The following is a 16686-nucleotide window of genomic DNA, read 5'->3' as shown; positions in this document are numbered from 1 at the left end:
ACCTAGATAAGTGCATAACCACACTTTGTCATATGATTGACAAATATTTAACGGTATTTACTGTTTGGGTAACGCTTGCATAGATAGCCGGAGGATGTATGTAGGTAAAGCAAGGGGGCTTCATACCGATCTGTATCTCTTAGTTTCTACTCTTTTCACCTACAGGTAACATTCCAGGTCTAGAACGAGATATTTTTCCCGATCTAGATGCCCCGTCTGTATTTACGCTGCTTTTTTTTTTTCCCCTTTTTTTTGGGGGGGAAAATCCTGGTACTCGGCAATCTGACACCCAGCAACAAAACTACCAAATGGTAAAGGAGAAAAGTGAAAGACAGGACGTCGAAAGAGAGAACGGCGAATAACCTCTTTTTACCTTAGGGGCTGTCATCTTCGGACAATAGCGATTTCGGTCTACTCGTATACAATGACAGAGACAGATCCCAATCCTGACCTTCTCCTATCGTCGTTGGAAGCCAGTCCTTCAAAGCTCTCGACGACTCAAATACAATACGCTCAGCCAATTCCTGATAGTCGCCATGGAGCATCTGCCCGTCGGACTGCTGACGAACGTGACAATGGCCCCGAGGGAAAGAAGCTTCAATTCTGGATTGATCGTAAAGTCACATTGGCCTTCTTCCCACTGTGCTTATTGACTTTGATGGTAGCACTCGAAGCTGCCTCTCTGTCAATTGCACTTCCGGTAAGATTTGATCTGGAATTTCTTGGATTATCTGGAGCATGTGCTAACATATAAAGGTTGTTACTGAAGAGTTAGGTGGCTCGGCCATTGAGGCCTTCTGGAGCGGAACCTCATTTGTCTTGTGTTCTGCCTGTAAGTATAACCAACAATGAATATCAAACGGAAATGCTAACAGTTGACAGGTTGCCAGCTAATATTTACATCTCTATCAAGTGCTTTTGGTCGCCAACTTTTGATAGTCATTGCTGTCATCTTTTTCCTCGTGGGGACTATCGTGTCTGGAGTAGCGACAAACTTCACCCAGATGCTGGTGGGCCGCTCCATTCAGGGAACCGGCGGGGGTGGTATTATTGCACTAAGTGAGGTATCTGTCACTGACATGGTCCCGTTCCGACTGCGAGGTGCATACTGGGGTGTTCTGGGATCAATGTGGAGCGTCGGATCTGTGATCGGACCTATAATGGGAGGTGGTTTCTCAACGAATTCGGACTGGGTGAGTGGAATACCATCATTCTAAGCTTACAGATTATTTCTAATTCCAAGTGCATAGCGATGGATCTTTTATATCAATATTCCGTTTGCAGCTCTGTCAATCCCGCTAATAGTAATATACTTGAAAATCAAGACCAAGAAGACGACCAGGCGCGAGAAGCTCAAAAATTTTGATACGGTCGGATTAGTCCTCTTCGTATGCAGTACTGCATCTTTCTTGGTGGCTCTCAGCTGGGGCGGAGTGATGTATGTCTGGCATTCTTGGAGGGTGTTAGTACCTTTGATCATTGGGACTATTGGCATCATCGGGGTGATGGGCTACGAGACCCATATCCCCAAAGACCCAATTTTGCAAGTGTCAGGGATTGATAACCACTCTTTATTAATCAATTATATTGGCACGGTGTTGCAAGGGCTTACACTCTGGTGTATCCTGTATTATCTTCCCCTTTATGGGGAAGCAGTTCATGGATTCAAGCCTCTTCCTGCCGGGGTTGCAGCTCTACCACTTGCCTTTGCCATTGCGCCGAGCGCTTGCGCGTCGGGGATTATTGCGGTGGTATCGGGGCGCTACCGCATTCTCATCTGGATCGGTTGGGCCGTCGCTACACTAGGCTTCGGTGTCCTCTGCTATTTTAATAGGACAACGAAGGGGGCTATTTGGATCTCTCTTATCGCAATCCCAGGCCTAGGCCTAGGTGCACTTGTGACAAGTATCGCGTATGCCATTCAGGCTTGCTCGGAGAGTCGCCATTTAGCTACTGCAACTGCGCTTTTCAGCTTCTTTCGTGCATTTGGGCAGTCGCTGGGTGTAGCCATTGGCGGCGTGATCTTTCAGAATCGTATGGAGGCAAACTTGCAGAAGTACCCGGCGTTGGCACCTATGGCAAAGAAGATAAGCCACAATGCGGTTGTATTGGTGGGAAAGATACAGACGGCACCAGCATCGCAGAACAAGGATGATCTCCGCCAAGCGTACACAGACAGCCTGCGGGCTGTCTGGATTTTCTGCTGCGTCTGCACAGCTGTTGGGGGTATTCTGAGTCTCTTCACGAAGGAGTATAGTATTGATCAAACACATGATACGGACCAAGGGCTTGAAGAGTAACGTGCGCGGTCTTAGCTTTCATGCAGAGGACAGGGTGTGTGTTAGACTACCTCGAGTTATACTACCGGCTGAATATCTCTTCAGTTTTTGACCTTATGAGTAACCCAACAATATATAATCCATAGTATGCACCTGGCCTATTTCCATTATTACCTTATTAAGGAACTACCTAATTCGGCCAAATGATGTATATAAATTGCTCATCTATGGAGCATTGGTGGACATTTGGTGTCAGACCTCCTTGGGTCAACTACTTGTCATCTCAACTGCTTTGCGTAGTAGAATAGGTTATGCCGAGGCCCAGTGCTAGTAAGCATAAGGGTTTCTAGTTCAAGGGGTATGTTTCATCGAACGATGAGCTTCCTCGATACTACGAGATCTCGTCAAGGCGTCTAGGGAATCAAGCGTCATTTGCAGATCCTAGGAGAGACTAGGTAATTGTTGACTTTCACGTATTTACCGTATCATAAACAGTTCTTCAAATCAAACTGACAGTTACGGCTGAGGATGCCTTATAAAGAGCAACTACCCTGTTCCAACCGAGACAGCCCTCCATACAACCTATCGTATCACAGGAGCTTTTTTAGCTTTTATTTAAGTTCATGGCTTTCGAATCGGCTACTCGAGCGCACCAAGCCCAGAACCATCCTGACACGCACAGCCAGTCAAAATGGATGACAGGAAGCCATTTTTCTCTTTCCCAGGTCATTAGCTTCAACGTTCCATTCACACCATTCAACTTCATCCGCGCCTTGTTCAAGTAGCATTTTCACTACGGACTCTTGTCCATATATGGCCGCCAGCAGGAGTGGCGTAAAACTTTGATCGGGGTATTGGCACCCGGTGAGCGATATGATATAGACGAATAGTTCTACGACCGCGCTTTGGCCATTCCTGGCTGTGAGCTGGAGGGGTGTGTCATCTTCGTCGTTCGCACAGTTGATATCTGCGTTGGCGGTATCAAAAAGGTGTTTCACTGCATATAAGTCTCAGTACTCTGCTAAGTCGAAAATGGGATTTTAAATATCTTCATCGTCGGAGCAATGTATTATAGTAGAAGACGTATTACTCCGGATCATGGTTAGGAAATGCCAATGGGTTGGAGCTGCGAAGATAGTTTGAGATAGCGGTGGGAAAGCTTTATTTTCGGATTCCAGAATTGGATGGAGATGTTATGATTCTGAGTTAGTTGTAAAGTATCTAGGGGTGCTACAATAGTCGAATAAAAAGGATGAAACTAGCAATCTCGCGTAGGCATATGTCTGTAGTAGCCTGAGATACATTTAAACAAACATTCCATCAATGTATCACTATCCGATAGCAATTGTTTTGCAGAGACATACTTACCAAATGCGGTAAGAGTGCACTGACTCGGAAGAACAAGCAGCATTCGTAGGGCTAGGCTTTCGGACCTTCGCTGCCTTGCCAATGCAGCTCATCACAGTATTCTATGGCTAGGAAACAGTCTCTCATTTTCTAGAATGTTCCTTCTTCCTCATCCTGTCTGCAGCATAGTCTCGCTGAAGTTGGGGGTTTAATATATTTATCCGTCATTAACTACAAATTAATGGACTGCACATGCCATATACCGACTTTGATGAGAACATCGTACACAAATCCTCATTACAAATACTAGAAACCCTCACGCCATCTTCGAAACCAATGTTTCATCTACCATCTCCTCCCATGCCCCAAACCTCCAAGTAAACCAGATCATCACGGACACAGCTCAACCCACCATTCTAGCCCAGAACACAGCTAATGACACAGAAAACAATGGATACAATGTATAAGTGACACGGTACTTCACCTTCACCAACCACTTATCAAACCATCACGGATGTAGAGGCGATTCAGACTTTATGCGGGTGATGGCGCGGTGCATGAATCATGCCACGTTTCGAATTTCCGGCTGAAGATTGTTTTGCCGGTATGGCTATATATATCCGGCCTAATTTCAGATGATAGAACGCTTGGGGTATAGTTTAACTTGTTTTAGTATAGTATAGTATGCTAATCACTGAGCACTAGCTTTGGGCCTAAAATATGGTTTATTTGTACTTCATGCCTTGAGTTTTGGGGTGGGGCACTATTGGAGAGGCTAGTGTAGAGGTACTAGTGATAGTTTACTAGGTTTTCTGTGCTTAGGGAAATTCTGTTGGTGTGGTGTTTCTAATATGTTGTGCTGTGGTGTTGTTTGGTTGTCGGTTTATTTGTGGGCTTCCAGTATGGAAAGTTGTTCAACTATGCAAGCGTTGGATTTCTTAAGAAATTTGATTTCTTAATGACCTACGTAGCGCTATGAGATTCTTTGCATGAGCTTGTCTCAAGGGAGCATCTCATCTCCCTGCCAGTCAATTCAAGATAAGACGATTCAATCACTTTTCTTGTCTCTTAGATCGTTCACTCCAAGATCTAAGATACTGAGAACACGATGTTGAACCAAGAATTCTATGTGTCATTACGGATATATTTGCAGGAAGGTTGTTTTTGAAGATGCAATGCAATTGAACAAGAATATATAAAAATCCCCCTATATACAATGATCGCCATGACGGCCCGAGCAAAGCTCATGGGGGCAAAGTTTTCTAAACTTCCTCATCCTCCACTACCGACATAACCCCTAGCGACGCCGGCGTCACCCGTTAAGCAACATCCGAAGATATGTTATGCATCACTTGTCCATCTGTAGAACACTAAAAACTCGCTGAAGTTTCAAAAAAGAAAATGCTGTACTATACATCAGAATCATTAAAAGATAATCCGGTGAAGCTGTTTACAGCTTGTTCTGGCCCTTGTTGAAGCGCTCGAAGGAGGACACAGGGGGAGCGGAGTTGGGGTTGGGGTGGTGCTTCTTGAGGGCCAGCTTGACGTTGTACTCGAGGTCGAGGCTGGCCTTGGGGTCATCAGTCTTGGGCTTGAAGTCCACAACAAGGTCGTCCTTGACGGCGAAGACGGAGTCGATGTCCAGATGAGGGTCGTCGCTGGGGTAGATCTGGTTGATAACGGTGGCGTAGTCGGGGTGGGTGATCATGAGATGGATGTGAGCGGGACGCATGGGGGAGCGGTCCATGAGGTTGAGGAGCACACCGGCGGGGCCGTCGGTGGGCAGGGAGTAAGGGGTGGGGTGGTAGCAGTACCACCAGAACTCGCCCTTCTCGTTGGAGCGGAACTTGCCGCGCAGGTTGTTCTCGGTCTGGTTGGGGTCCTGGAAGTCGTACTGGCCGTTGGCGGAAGCTTGCCAGATGTCGAGGACGGCGCCCTCGATGGGCTTGCCGGTCTCCATGTCCCTGAGGACACCGTGCATGTAGGTGACCTTGCCGTTAGGGTTGGGGTCCTGGATGATGCTGTCGCCGAGCTCGCGGAAGGGAGCGTTGGGGGACCAGAAGGGACCGAGGATGACGTTGGAGGTGGGGGAGACACCGTCTTCGGTGACGATCTTGTTGGCGATCTCATCGACAAGGCTGATGGAATTCGTTAGTTTGTTTTGTACTATGGTGGAGATCACCATGTAGATTCGACTTACGATTCCAGACCGATCACGTCGCAGATACGGTGGCACTCGTTCCGGATGGGAGTGCTGATCTTGCCGATGGAGTTGATGAACTCGACACCAAGCATCCATTCGGCGGGGGTGAGCTCGACCTCGCGGGCGAAATCGTGGATGTGCTTGATGAGAGCGCCCAGGAGCACACGAGTGCGCTCGGGGGTCTTGGGTCCCATGGAGTTGATCACATAGGGAGTGAAGTTGGGGTCGAACTGGCGGTTGGAAGGCATTGTGTATGATGTATGGGTGGATGGATGTCAAGAAGACAGTTCAGAGGGGGTTGGAGGAAGGTAGACTGGATGGATGAAAGAGCGAACATAGCGAGGACGTCGAAGGTCTATATACACGATCTCAGGCAAGTCTGGATAGTTAGGGATGCCGACGGCAAATCTTTTCGGCTCCTCATCCTTGTGGGGGGTGGGCAACCGTGTTGGACCAAAAATATCCCGTTGAGAGGTGCCGACTGGATTGGTCCATTTTTTTTTATGGTCTGATCTCTTCAGTTTGGCAACTGTCAAAGTTTAACAGCCGACTAGTAGTGGTTTTTGGGTCAACTGGATCGCAGAGACGTCGATATCAGAACTGTTAGGGAAACGACGTTGGCTGAGGGCGGTAGGCGCCGGATCTGAATTTACCCGCGGGTAAGTCCTCTCGCTACCCCGGGATTCGCCCCCGGGCCGCTGGATTTCTATGTCCAAGACATGATTGGTTGCCTACCTTGCCGATCTGAACACCCGACCCACGACCCGGCACGTGCCAGCCGTGATCTGACAAACGCGGGGTCGCGCACCCGCGTGATCATGGATGGCCATTCCCCCTGGAAGAACTACGGTCCGAGAAGGCAACGCACTCTACTGGGAAGGCGGTGAAAGGCAGAATCATCCTTCCCCGGACCTTCTCCGGCCCGAGGACCCTGACTGTCGTTTCTCTGGCACACTTCGACAGCTTCATTTCTCATGTTGTTTGAATGGTTATACTAGTGAAATTACTGCCACTGTCCCATAGATTTCAAAACTTAGTATAATCCCACAGTTCCAGAATCAGTGGCGGACGCTCCAAAATCCACATGAACAGCGATCATCCCGCCACTTGCAAAGTCATAGTAGCTCTCATGAGCGGCTGATTGAATTCCCCAGAGGCGTCGAGGCGGAAACGAGTGGATTTTTTTTTTATGATTTCTTTTCTCGCATACAATTGGTACCGAGAGTCTCCGTAATCTTTAGACTGGGTTTCAATTGGTTTAGAACTGTTGTTGATCGAGGATCTAACCGGATGTTCCGGGGTTGTCACATATGGGCATTGCTATTTCACGACGGTTGCCCTTCAGACTTTTGCACATCGAAGTCTATGATGCTTAGTGATGTCTCGTCATCTATGTCCCTTGTAGCATCCAGGAATTAAAAAAGGAAGAGTCAAGTATTGCGAAGGAATCCCAAAGTTCCAATCTGCTACGGACACTGATCCGTTACGGAATATATATCCTTCATGTGTAGTAATTGATCTAGTTTCCACTGCCTTGCCGTAAGGCTGCAGAGTCCTCTATTGAGCTATTAAAATTATGTACACAATTATTCCTACGCTTAATTTCATTCTGATTGGAGTTGAAGGAGTTAGAGATTTTTTAAGCGTAGCAAATCAGAAATTTGCTGCACACAGACATCTGGAGTAGGTAGGCGGTATGCGCAACGGCTGGCCTCCCTTGACAAAGGTGCGGCAGATACTGACCGTCCGACCGATGGGGTCCGTTTTCCCATCTAGGTCTAGCGTTCCAAATCGGGTATAGCAGCTTGACACCGTTGTTATGATTTTGTTATAACATGGGCAAGTCAAAGTCGGACTTTAGCTCCAAATAACTAGTACAAAAGGCTAGATCAAGTGGTTTTCGCGCTTGGCGCTACATTTACTCTTGAGATATTTGAGATGATACTGTCATACGTACCTCGGAGTTCGGTCGTTGCCACAAATCGCAGAGCCTTGAATGATGAAGCACGCCAGAAGCTGATTCACGGGTTAGAGGAACAAGTCGACATTTTGTTTAGGGAAGTTCAGAAGAGTGATCCTATTATATAGTGGAAGCTTACGTGTGGAAATTATGTTCTAGATGCATGGTATAGCGAGCCCCCGACGTCATGGCATAAAATCGATGCCATGGCCCTAGCTATGACTTTGAATTACGCAGCATGGTCTGAGACACCAGGGGCTACTGAATTTTTCAAGGCTAAATTAGTGGACAGTCTACTCAGGTGAATTCGTGGCTCTATGATCGTTATTTGACCGGATTGCGATGCGTTGCTATAATATTGCCCTACTATGGCTCATGCTTGCTGGTTAGCTGTATCTGGAGATTATTTTACTATTCATGTTTGCTTTCATGACACTGCTTCTTGGGGGCCATTTGTTAATCATAAAAATCTTGCATCAATTAGGGTGAATATCACACTACAGCAAGTTAAACACAATGTCAATTCAAGCCACCCAGGCAGCATCAGCAGCGTTTAACAGCATCTATCTTGCTCAATTTTCTTTCCAAATCGACGGAACTCTGCAGTTATTAGCTCTGTTGTAGTTAAAGCCTCGCGTGCCACTTACGAAACTTCAATGACTGCACATCTGCCTCCTCGGACTACATTGGCAGCTTCTTGAATAGCTGAGTCTAGCTTTTCTTGTTCTTTCACTGTAATACCCCAAGCCGTACCCGCCGCAGTGGCAATCCCTGGGTAATCAGGTGATGGCTCGAATGATATATTAAGATCTAAGCCATACTCTGTTAGCTGTGTGGCGTTGAGCTTTTGGCGATGTTTATTCCTCGACGGCGAATAAAGCAGTGATGGACTAACCTCGCCTATTCGACTTTGAAGACAACCCATCCTGGTGCACAAGCAATGCGGACACCTTGGGTGCGTTCCATCCTCCATTGTTTAGCACAACTAGGAGAAATGGGAGATCATACCGCCTAGCAATCCAGTAGACACTCTCCATTTGCGAGAAGAGGAATGTTCCATCCCCAACGCTATCGCGTCGTCAGACTATTGATATCACGGTGTGATCATCAATACTCACATTGCACAGATGAATGCGCCGGGCTTGGCCAGCTTGACACCTAATGCCGCTCCGCCTCCCCACCCGAGGCCACCGGCGCCGCTTCCGACGAGTGTTCCTGGCTAAAGCTGTGTTAACGGGTATCGGATAATCAGGCAGGTAAAATACCTGTGTCAAGTTAAGGTGCTGAATGATTAGACCTGCGTTGCTGACGGCTTCAACAAGGTAAACAGTATCTTCCGGAAGGTGGTGTCGCAGTCTGGAGGCGAGGTATGGAACACGGATCGCGCCGTCCTGTGAAGGAGACTCCAAGGCTCGTAGATTCTCTTTCCGGCGCAAGTAACGATTCGCGCGTGCCTCGAATGCCGTAGCATAATTCGTCTTTTCAATGCCTTGCTTATCGATATAGGCGTTTAGTTGCCGGAGTGCAATCTCACAACTAACTTTCAGCCTGCGGGTTGCGTTGATCGAGAATACTAGTTACAGGTGATCAATAAGGCAACCAAATGCTGTGGAGTGGGTACATACGTGGCATTTGTTGCTTCAGGGGATCGACATCAAGGTGAAAGACTGTCGTGCCTAGACAGTCTATTAGTAGTTAGTCTACTGAGCTTGGGCGCGAGTCTCCTACCCTTCTGTGGTTTTCCAGCAGTAGGAATCCAAGGTACGTCGCAGTCCAGGATCAAGATTACATCCGCCTCGCAGACCGCCGGGTGTGTGGTAATGGTAACACCAAGATAGGCTTCATGATCTGTACGCATGGACATGTCGGACCCAACTGACTCAAGAACGCTTATTGGTAGCTTGTCGCAAAGCTCTGCTAACAATGGTGGCGCTTGCGGATTACGACCGAGATACCCTGCGATAACAAGTGGTTTCTTGGCGTTTATGAGCGTGCTTCCAATCAATTCAACCTCTGATGCCGTCAGCAATAGTCCAAACAGGGCTTTACAAAGTACGTCTGACCTGATTCGGGCAATGCGCTGGGAACAATTGGACTGAGTATCTCCTCCCCAAGGAATCGCCTGTCCACGTGCTAAATATTTCGGTTAGCAGTTTTGCTTTTAAACTAGATGGTAGTGCGCACTTCTTCGAGGACCTCTCTCGCTGCCGTAAGATATACTGGTCCCTTGGAGTCGGACATTGCAAAATGCAAAGCTCTATAGACCATCTCTTTGATATTACGGCCAGTCTTGATCTCACCAGAGTACCTGCAATACTGCCGAAGAATTGCCGCCTGGTCGGGCACATCTTGCAACCAATGAATGAACCTACATCAGTGTCAGCTGAGCTGAAAACCGTACTTCCCGTACTTCATACTCCGTCCTTGAGCCGAGAAGCTCGCCATTCTGGGTGAAGGGGCTTAGTCCAGCAAAACATAAAACAGGCACCCTGCCCACTGAGGCGTTATGGATGGATTGTCCCATAGCGAGAGTACCACAGTCCACGTGCACAATGACACATTGCTAAATTGATTCAGAACAGGAGCGTGGATTAACACTTGATATATCTCACCGGAATTCCCGTGACCTGAGCATACCCTAGAGCAGCTGACAGGGCGACTAATTCTGAGGGACAAGTGATTATCGTCGGGAATTTGGACGAATTTTCTGTTATGTCTAAGTCTTTTGTTCATTAAGAGTACCAAATACGTCGCACCTTGCTTTGCCTTGATCATCGCTTCCAACATGGCCGGATGATCGCTTCCTCTGTTGTGTGTTAGACACGCATAATGAACATACATACCGGAATACTTACAGATTGACAAAACAATTGGTAACGCCAGCCTCCGCTTCGAAAGCTATTAGCTCCATTACCTCAACCATCGCAGATTTACATACAAAGCGCTTCAAAGAAGCCTTCCGCAGCCGTGGCCGTCCCACTATCTTCAACATTCTCATCGTCAGCACGATGTGGCCTTTTTCTAGGGTTCGCCGACTCTCCACTTCTAAATTCCATTATATTGTCTGCTGCCAATCTAGTTCGTGCTAACACTTTCACATTCCTGAAAAACAGCGAGGGATATATATAACGTTTAAGGCGTCCTAAAGATCGACATGCCAAGTGAGCACGTGTCCGACGCTGTGTTCTTCGACTTCCCGAGAGCCAACCGTTTCAAGATATGAGATGGAAATCCGCGGTGGTAGGGTTCGGACCCCGCATATACGATGGGGGGGACTTTATCAATGGTCCCGATTCGTCGTTGTCCATTCGCACCCCTGTCAATTTGTGATGGTTGTTTACATTCGGTGGTGAATACATTTAGTAGAAGTAATTTGGGTTGAATGCAATTTTGGCGGCAATTAGGGATATATTGATATAAATACCCCCGGTAAATCCCGGTATATGTACTCGGATTTATTCCATTAATATGAAATATATGGTAGAGGGTATACTGGGTATAAGATTTGGTAGCCCTCTATCCTAGAGATCATTTCAATAAGTAACGCCGCAGTCTTGCATCTTAATGCAGCCCCAAGGTACCACTCAAAAGGGATAACCCCTCTAAGTGCACCAACCGAGCTGGACCAACATTCCAAAAAGATCTATTTATGTGGATAAAGAAGAACAAAAAAACATACAACAGGAGGGATTCGCTGGTGGTCACCCACCCAACTACTAACCTCCCGGCGTGTGGCTTAAGTACGGCTGAGCGGACGGGAAGCCCTGTTCTCCACACCCTATGGTCGTATGTATCAGTTTAATGATTGCAGAAGGTTATACACCATGAAAGCGTCTCGTTGTTATAGCTGTAACTTACTGCAGTTATGAACTGGGTGCTTGCCCTGTTAAATACGGAAGCCCAAGTCGGCGCCAGTTACTAGTTGGATAGACTCCGGCTCTCAACCATTGATAAACCAATTAGTGAAGCTACTCAGTAATTGGGCAAATGAGTAATCCAGTATGTAAGGCTTACGCTGAAAACACGTAGCTCTGTGTGACAAAAACAGAGAAAAGAAACAGAGTTCAAGGAGAAGAACGCTGCGTTTCATTCAAGAACAAGGGTTTTGAACTCTCGATCTGCATCGGCCCATTCCTTGAGAAATATCGTCCCTATCCCAAGGCGGCGGGCGATATTAGACTCTGGGTTTCTTTCAACCATCATTGCATTCAAAACAGGAAGGATTTCTGCATTCCCGTACAGGTATTGTAACTCAAAATCGGCCAGGTCGGGGTTCTCTGTAAATCTCTTCTCAAATGCCAAGTCTAAGGCAGGACCCAAAATTGCCCCGTCTCCTATTGATAATGCAATAAATTCTCTAGTGGTGTTCATAGGCGCGGTTTCGTTATATGCGGATATCCAAATGGCACCAGATGGTATTCCAGCTCTGGACCGGATGATGAACATGTCGCGCCTTTTACCAAACTTGCAGGTGTCCAATGTAAACTGTGCGACCTGGCCATAGACAAGGATGTGGCCGGGAGCCAGCTCGCAGTGTTCTATAAGGTTGATGTTATCATTTGCGAATCCACCAAAGGCATCCACCCAGAACGCCTCATACGTCGGCCACCTAGCATCCAGAGCATAGACTGTCTCACTATTGAACCACGGGTCAATTGGGAATTGGCTTGAGATGCAGCCTTCCAGCCAGGCTGCTGCTATATCAATTGCATTGCGTGTACCAAAACTGGACCTCCCTATCCGAGCCTCAGGCTTACAGATGCTAAGCCCACTTTTTGATCCATGCTTGGGAGTCATCCAGATTGCGAGTCCAGCTAACACATGCGGATGCATTATGTTCCCGTCATGAGACACCCATGACCCAGAAGGAAATCTGTCTCTCTTGGTATTCGAACCGTTGCCTGTGGGCACCCAGACAACAGCTTGGTCCATCTGGGAAATTGGTAACCCATAATAAACGCCTTCATCTCCATGCATCGCGCGTAAGACTGCAGAGATGGCACACAGAGCGTCGGATGGAAATGTTAAATGTCGGGTCGTGTACTGTTCCACTACACTCCAATGCTTGTCTACTGTTGGAAAGTTATATGTTGTAACAGGCTCGCAGAGTGCGTTGGACTCGAACTTCACTCCTGGATCTGGATACTCCTGGTAAGTGCCATACTCAGTAAAGTAGAGAAGCCGTGGGGAAAGCATTGCTTCTTGAAGGGTCCATCCTCTCGTAGACCACGTGCTGCAGTCTATACACGTTGCCAGACTTGGTGCTCGGGTAGCTAGAGTGAGATCACCTATCTGCACGGTCTCATGAGCCCAGGAGCGAGGCCTAGTTACTCCCGGTAAGCCATAGTTTGAATCTTTGCCTGCCAATGCAACTAATGTGCAAAGAGCGCATGCGTAAATACGATCCATTTGGTTTATCTGGTTCATCTTTTCAGTTTCATCGCTCTGGTTGATGCAAAGCGGATCAACCCAAAGATATTGCATTCCCATTTGGTTGCAGGCATGAAAAAGCATCTTGGATTGTGAGAGGAAGATCCTCTCGCTGGAAATAGGGTAAGGACGGTAGTGTTATCCTTTGGTTTTTGCCATAGACATAACTGAGTGCCACATACTCACAGTCTGCGGGCGCTTCGATGAGACGGTTTCGGAGGACATCAACCACCTTCATCCTCTGCGGTCGCTGAAAGAGCTCTCTGTTCGACCTTGTATTGATTGAGTGGATCCACATCTGAATTTCCTTCCAATTCACGTATCCGTCCATAGTTGGAAGTGTGTTGGGCTCTGTAATATCCTTGGTCCTCCCAGTATGGAAACCACGTCTTTCGCTCTCGGGATGACTGCCTATGGCCATAGTAGCCGTGTACCACCAATCCGTGCCATATAATTTGTACCCAAAATAGTCACATCGCAGGACAATGTTCAACTTCAAGGAATGCAAGCAACCCGCCTCCAGCCCGGCTAGCTCTCCATATGTGTTCGTAGTGTGCACAAGTAACCGACAAAGGCAACAATTAGCGCTAGATTTGAAGAATTTAGAAAGAGACACCATGATTTCCACAGTTTGCTTAAATTCTAAGTGTAGACAGATAAACAAGCGTGGGAGTCTCAAGTGACGGCAGAATGGGCATAATGAAGTGTCTTCCGCGCTGTGCGACATGGAACAAGTGATACAGTTCGAATGAAAGAGGTTTGGGTTGAATCGTTCCTTATAGCCATCAGAGCCTTCACAACGAAATCCTTTGCACAAGCTACAGCCAATGCTTTGGACTTAGAATTCTTCGGACCTGGTTGTGATATTAATACGTTCAATGCTGAAGACCTAGTCAGATTTAGAGACACGATAGTTATATCCTGGACTCCTAGGCAACTCTTGGGGAACGCTTTCAGGCCGTGTTCTTGGCATGCATCGCTAGCTCGCCCTGAGTGTGAACCTCAATGCCCCACCATGGACAACAGGCTAGGTAGTCAAGCTTGGACAGTCGATCTATCATGTAAAATGCATCTAACCATAGACCTTAATAAATTACACCGTGATAGATAGAGCTTCACGAAGCTGGAGGGGTGGTGGGACCCTATAGTGTTCTCTGCTGGTCAGTCTACTTGGTTATGACTATGCCTCCCAATTAGTGTTGATAGACATAATGATTTTATGCTGTCCGCCATGGTACTTTTACCTGATGATTTAGAAAGACATTCATATAGTACAGACATCTTAGACCATTTCTCGTAGTTAACATGGTTCAACATATGCCTTCTCAAGAGTAGGGCAATTTAAGTTGGCGACACTCGCCAGAGTCTGACTAATGAGTTATCAAATCGCATAGTGCGGGGAAGATAGACAACCTCACAAGTAAGCAACACACCCCCCTCCTTCTATCAACAGCTCTCAATCAACCAGGTTCGATCGTTGTCCGAACTCATTGATACAATGCCCACTGCAAAAGCAACCCTTAACGGTACTCTCCTCGCCGAAACCTCCACATGGGAGGAAGTCGAAGGAAACATCTATGTACGCCATCCTTGTCCCCGCATTTGATATCAATCTGATTAATTTTGAAATAGTTTCCCCCATCGGCAATCAAGGACTCCCTTTTCGCGAAGTCGGACCACACGACATATTGTGGGTGGAAGGGCGATGCAAAATACTTTTCTATTGTCCTTGGAGGTATTATCTCCTATTTCCTGGCTCTGTATATTAGCAACATTAACAGAAACATGCTGATGCTGGTAGACGTGACGGTTCCAAATGCGGCGTGGTATTATCCAGAGCCCTTTGACAAGGCGAAGCATATCAAGGATTTTGTAGCTTTTTGTAAGTTTGAGAAGTGGAGATATTACTTCTATTCTATGGCTCTCTCTCTTCTTTGGTATTCCCATTTCCGGTCAATCTATCCTCGATGCTAATCCGTGGCAGATCCTAATAAGGTCGACGTTAAGGTTGAATGAGTTGTACTCGATTATGGACAAATGCAGTGAGCTCTTTGACGTGTCAACTCGGATATGGCCAGATACAATAGCTACAGATGAAGATCTTACACGTGGCGAGCTCTATCGTTTTACTCTATCATCAAATTCAGAGACCAAGTCGAGAGACAAATATGGAACACAGTTCATGTTACTGTGGTATGAGAGACATTATCAAGAATTTCATAAAGTCTATTATTTTGTGCCTTGGGCTTTCATGAAGTGGATGTGAGCGGCTGAGTAGGAGCATTGTGTTGACTGAGTGCACAGAATGCCGCATGCCCTCCCAGGCCGGGTCAACACACCCGTTGCAGAAAAACTATTCAGTCTCCAAGAGGATGTTATTATAGGATGTTTTCTTCCCTGAGTACATATCATCTAGTCAATGTGGGTGCAGGGAAGCTATCTCGTCACCTTGTATTGCCGATCAGCCAGGCATAGTGGCATTGGTCAACTCGGTCAACAGTCCCGTCCAGGCCGTATCTCCCAAATCAAGATTAGCACCGTTGTCGAGCATCTCAGACCATATATCTTCCAATTGCCTCTCGTCCGTATCATCCAGATTGCTGGGTAAGTCACCTGGTGGATCCAATTCGATTGTGGTTGCCGGTGTATAACTGGCTCCAGATGTGGAAGGCAAGGGTTGCCTCGGCATGTCAGGACCGGCCGCGTTTACATTGGGAATAGAGTTGCGATTTGGAGAAGCAGCCAGCTTTTCATGTTTCCAGTGCTTCTGTAGCACACCCATCATGGCATTGATACCCTCTTTCACTAGTGAAGATGATAGCTGAGCGTTACTGAGCATGCGACATGCATCCAGTACCTCCTCCTTTCGCTTCTCGGCTAGAATGTCGTCCCAGTTGAAGCACACATCTAGCAGCAAGATCACGGCAGCCATGAATACGTGATGCATAACAGACCAGACCACTGAGCTTGGCGGTGTGAACTTTGGTTCGTCTTCGTCCATGATTTTTTTGATCTCGAGTACCTTTCGCGCAGATTGAAGGCATACAATATGAGAATAGGAATAAAGTGGCTCACGAGCTCCACGAACGAAAAATTGCCGATGCAGACGGCACAAGCGTGAAAAGTACCCTTGTTGTAGGAGACATCGTTGCCATGCAATTGTGGGGCGATTTTGGTACAGAGATGCGAATCGGCGCCTGGACGTTGGGTCAAGGCGGAAAAATTCTGGTATCTCTGCAAGGGCTTGGTGAAACTTTCGGTCGAGTTCAAGAATCTTCTCGTAGCTGATTTCTATTCCATAAAGGTGTTCGTGGGATGTAGCGTCAATAACTTCCCGACAAACGATACCAAGCTTGAGACGCTCAAGGGAGAAGGACATGTCCGTTGGTGTCGAGATTGGTCGCGGCAATCCACTATGGCATTCAAAATCATCATCGTCAAGATTGAGAGGCTGGTCTACCTTCATG

The 16686-nt window shown here is 47.1% G+C and overlaps 6 protein-coding genes across 6 annotated transcripts; 1 reads left to right on the top strand and 5 right to left on the bottom strand.

Annotated features, from left to right (window-relative positions):
• Window positions 1–424: 424 nt before the first annotated feature.
• AO090038000038 (uncharacterized protein) lies at window positions 425–2300 on the top strand (the record flags this gene model as incomplete). Its single annotated transcript, XM_001824974.1, has 4 exons — window positions 425–700; window positions 757–832; window positions 883–1193; window positions 1251–2300. The coding sequence occupies 4 exons, from the start codon at window positions 425–427 to the stop codon at window positions 2298–2300; spliced, it is 1713 nt and encodes a 570-aa protein (XP_001825026.1).
• A 665-nt stretch (window positions 2301–2965) lies between these two features.
• Window positions 2966–3690, bottom strand: AO090038000039 (uncharacterized protein; the record flags this gene model as incomplete). The annotated part of the gene is made up of 2 exons (XM_023238469.1): window positions 2966–3246; window positions 3594–3690. 2 exons carry the CDS (start codon window positions 3688–3690, stop codon window positions 2966–2968), a joined length of 378 nt encoding a protein of 125 aa, XP_023092971.1.
• A 1386-nt stretch (window positions 3691–5076) lies between these two features.
• Window positions 5077–6077, bottom strand: AO090038000040 (putative catechol dioxygenase; the record flags this gene model as incomplete). Its single annotated transcript, XM_001824976.1, has 2 exons — window positions 5077–5764; window positions 5827–6077. The coding sequence occupies 2 exons, from the start codon at window positions 6075–6077 to the stop codon at window positions 5077–5079; spliced, it is 939 nt and encodes a 312-aa protein (XP_001825028.1).
• A 2355-nt stretch (window positions 6078–8432) lies between these two features.
• AO090038000042 (putative thiamine pyrophosphate enzyme) lies at window positions 8433–10630 on the bottom strand (the record flags this gene model as incomplete). Its single annotated transcript, XM_023238467.1, has 9 exons — window positions 8433–8611; window positions 8685–8820; window positions 8875–9362; window positions 9415–9465; window positions 9494–9911; window positions 9974–10157; window positions 10207–10352; window positions 10402–10505; window positions 10546–10630. 9 exons carry the CDS (start codon window positions 10628–10630, stop codon window positions 8433–8435), a joined length of 1791 nt encoding a protein of 596 aa, XP_023092972.1.
• Window positions 10631–11875: 1245 nt separating this feature from the next.
• Window positions 11876–13303, bottom strand: AO090038000043 (HET domain-containing protein; the record flags this gene model as incomplete). Its single annotated transcript, XM_001824978.3, has 1 exon — window positions 11876–13303. One exon carries the CDS (start codon window positions 13301–13303, stop codon window positions 11876–11878), a length of 1428 nt encoding a protein of 475 aa, XP_001825030.3.
• A 2377-nt stretch (window positions 13304–15680) lies between these two features.
• On the bottom strand, window positions 15681–16685 carry AO090038000045 (transcription factor domain-containing protein; the record flags this gene model as incomplete). Its single annotated transcript, XM_023238466.1, has 2 exons — window positions 15681–16024; window positions 16052–16685. The coding sequence occupies 2 exons, from the start codon at window positions 16683–16685 to the stop codon at window positions 15681–15683; spliced, it is 978 nt and encodes a 325-aa protein (XP_023092973.1).
• Window position 16686: the final 1 nt, after the last annotated feature.

The sequence above is a fragment of the Aspergillus oryzae genome, chromosome 6, assembly GCF_000184455.2.
Source record: "Aspergillus oryzae RIB40 DNA, chromosome 6".
Taxonomy (NCBI): Eukaryota; Fungi; Ascomycota; class Eurotiomycetes; order Eurotiales; family Aspergillaceae; genus Aspergillus; species Aspergillus oryzae.
This window is presented reverse-complemented; position numbering and strand designations above follow the sequence as displayed.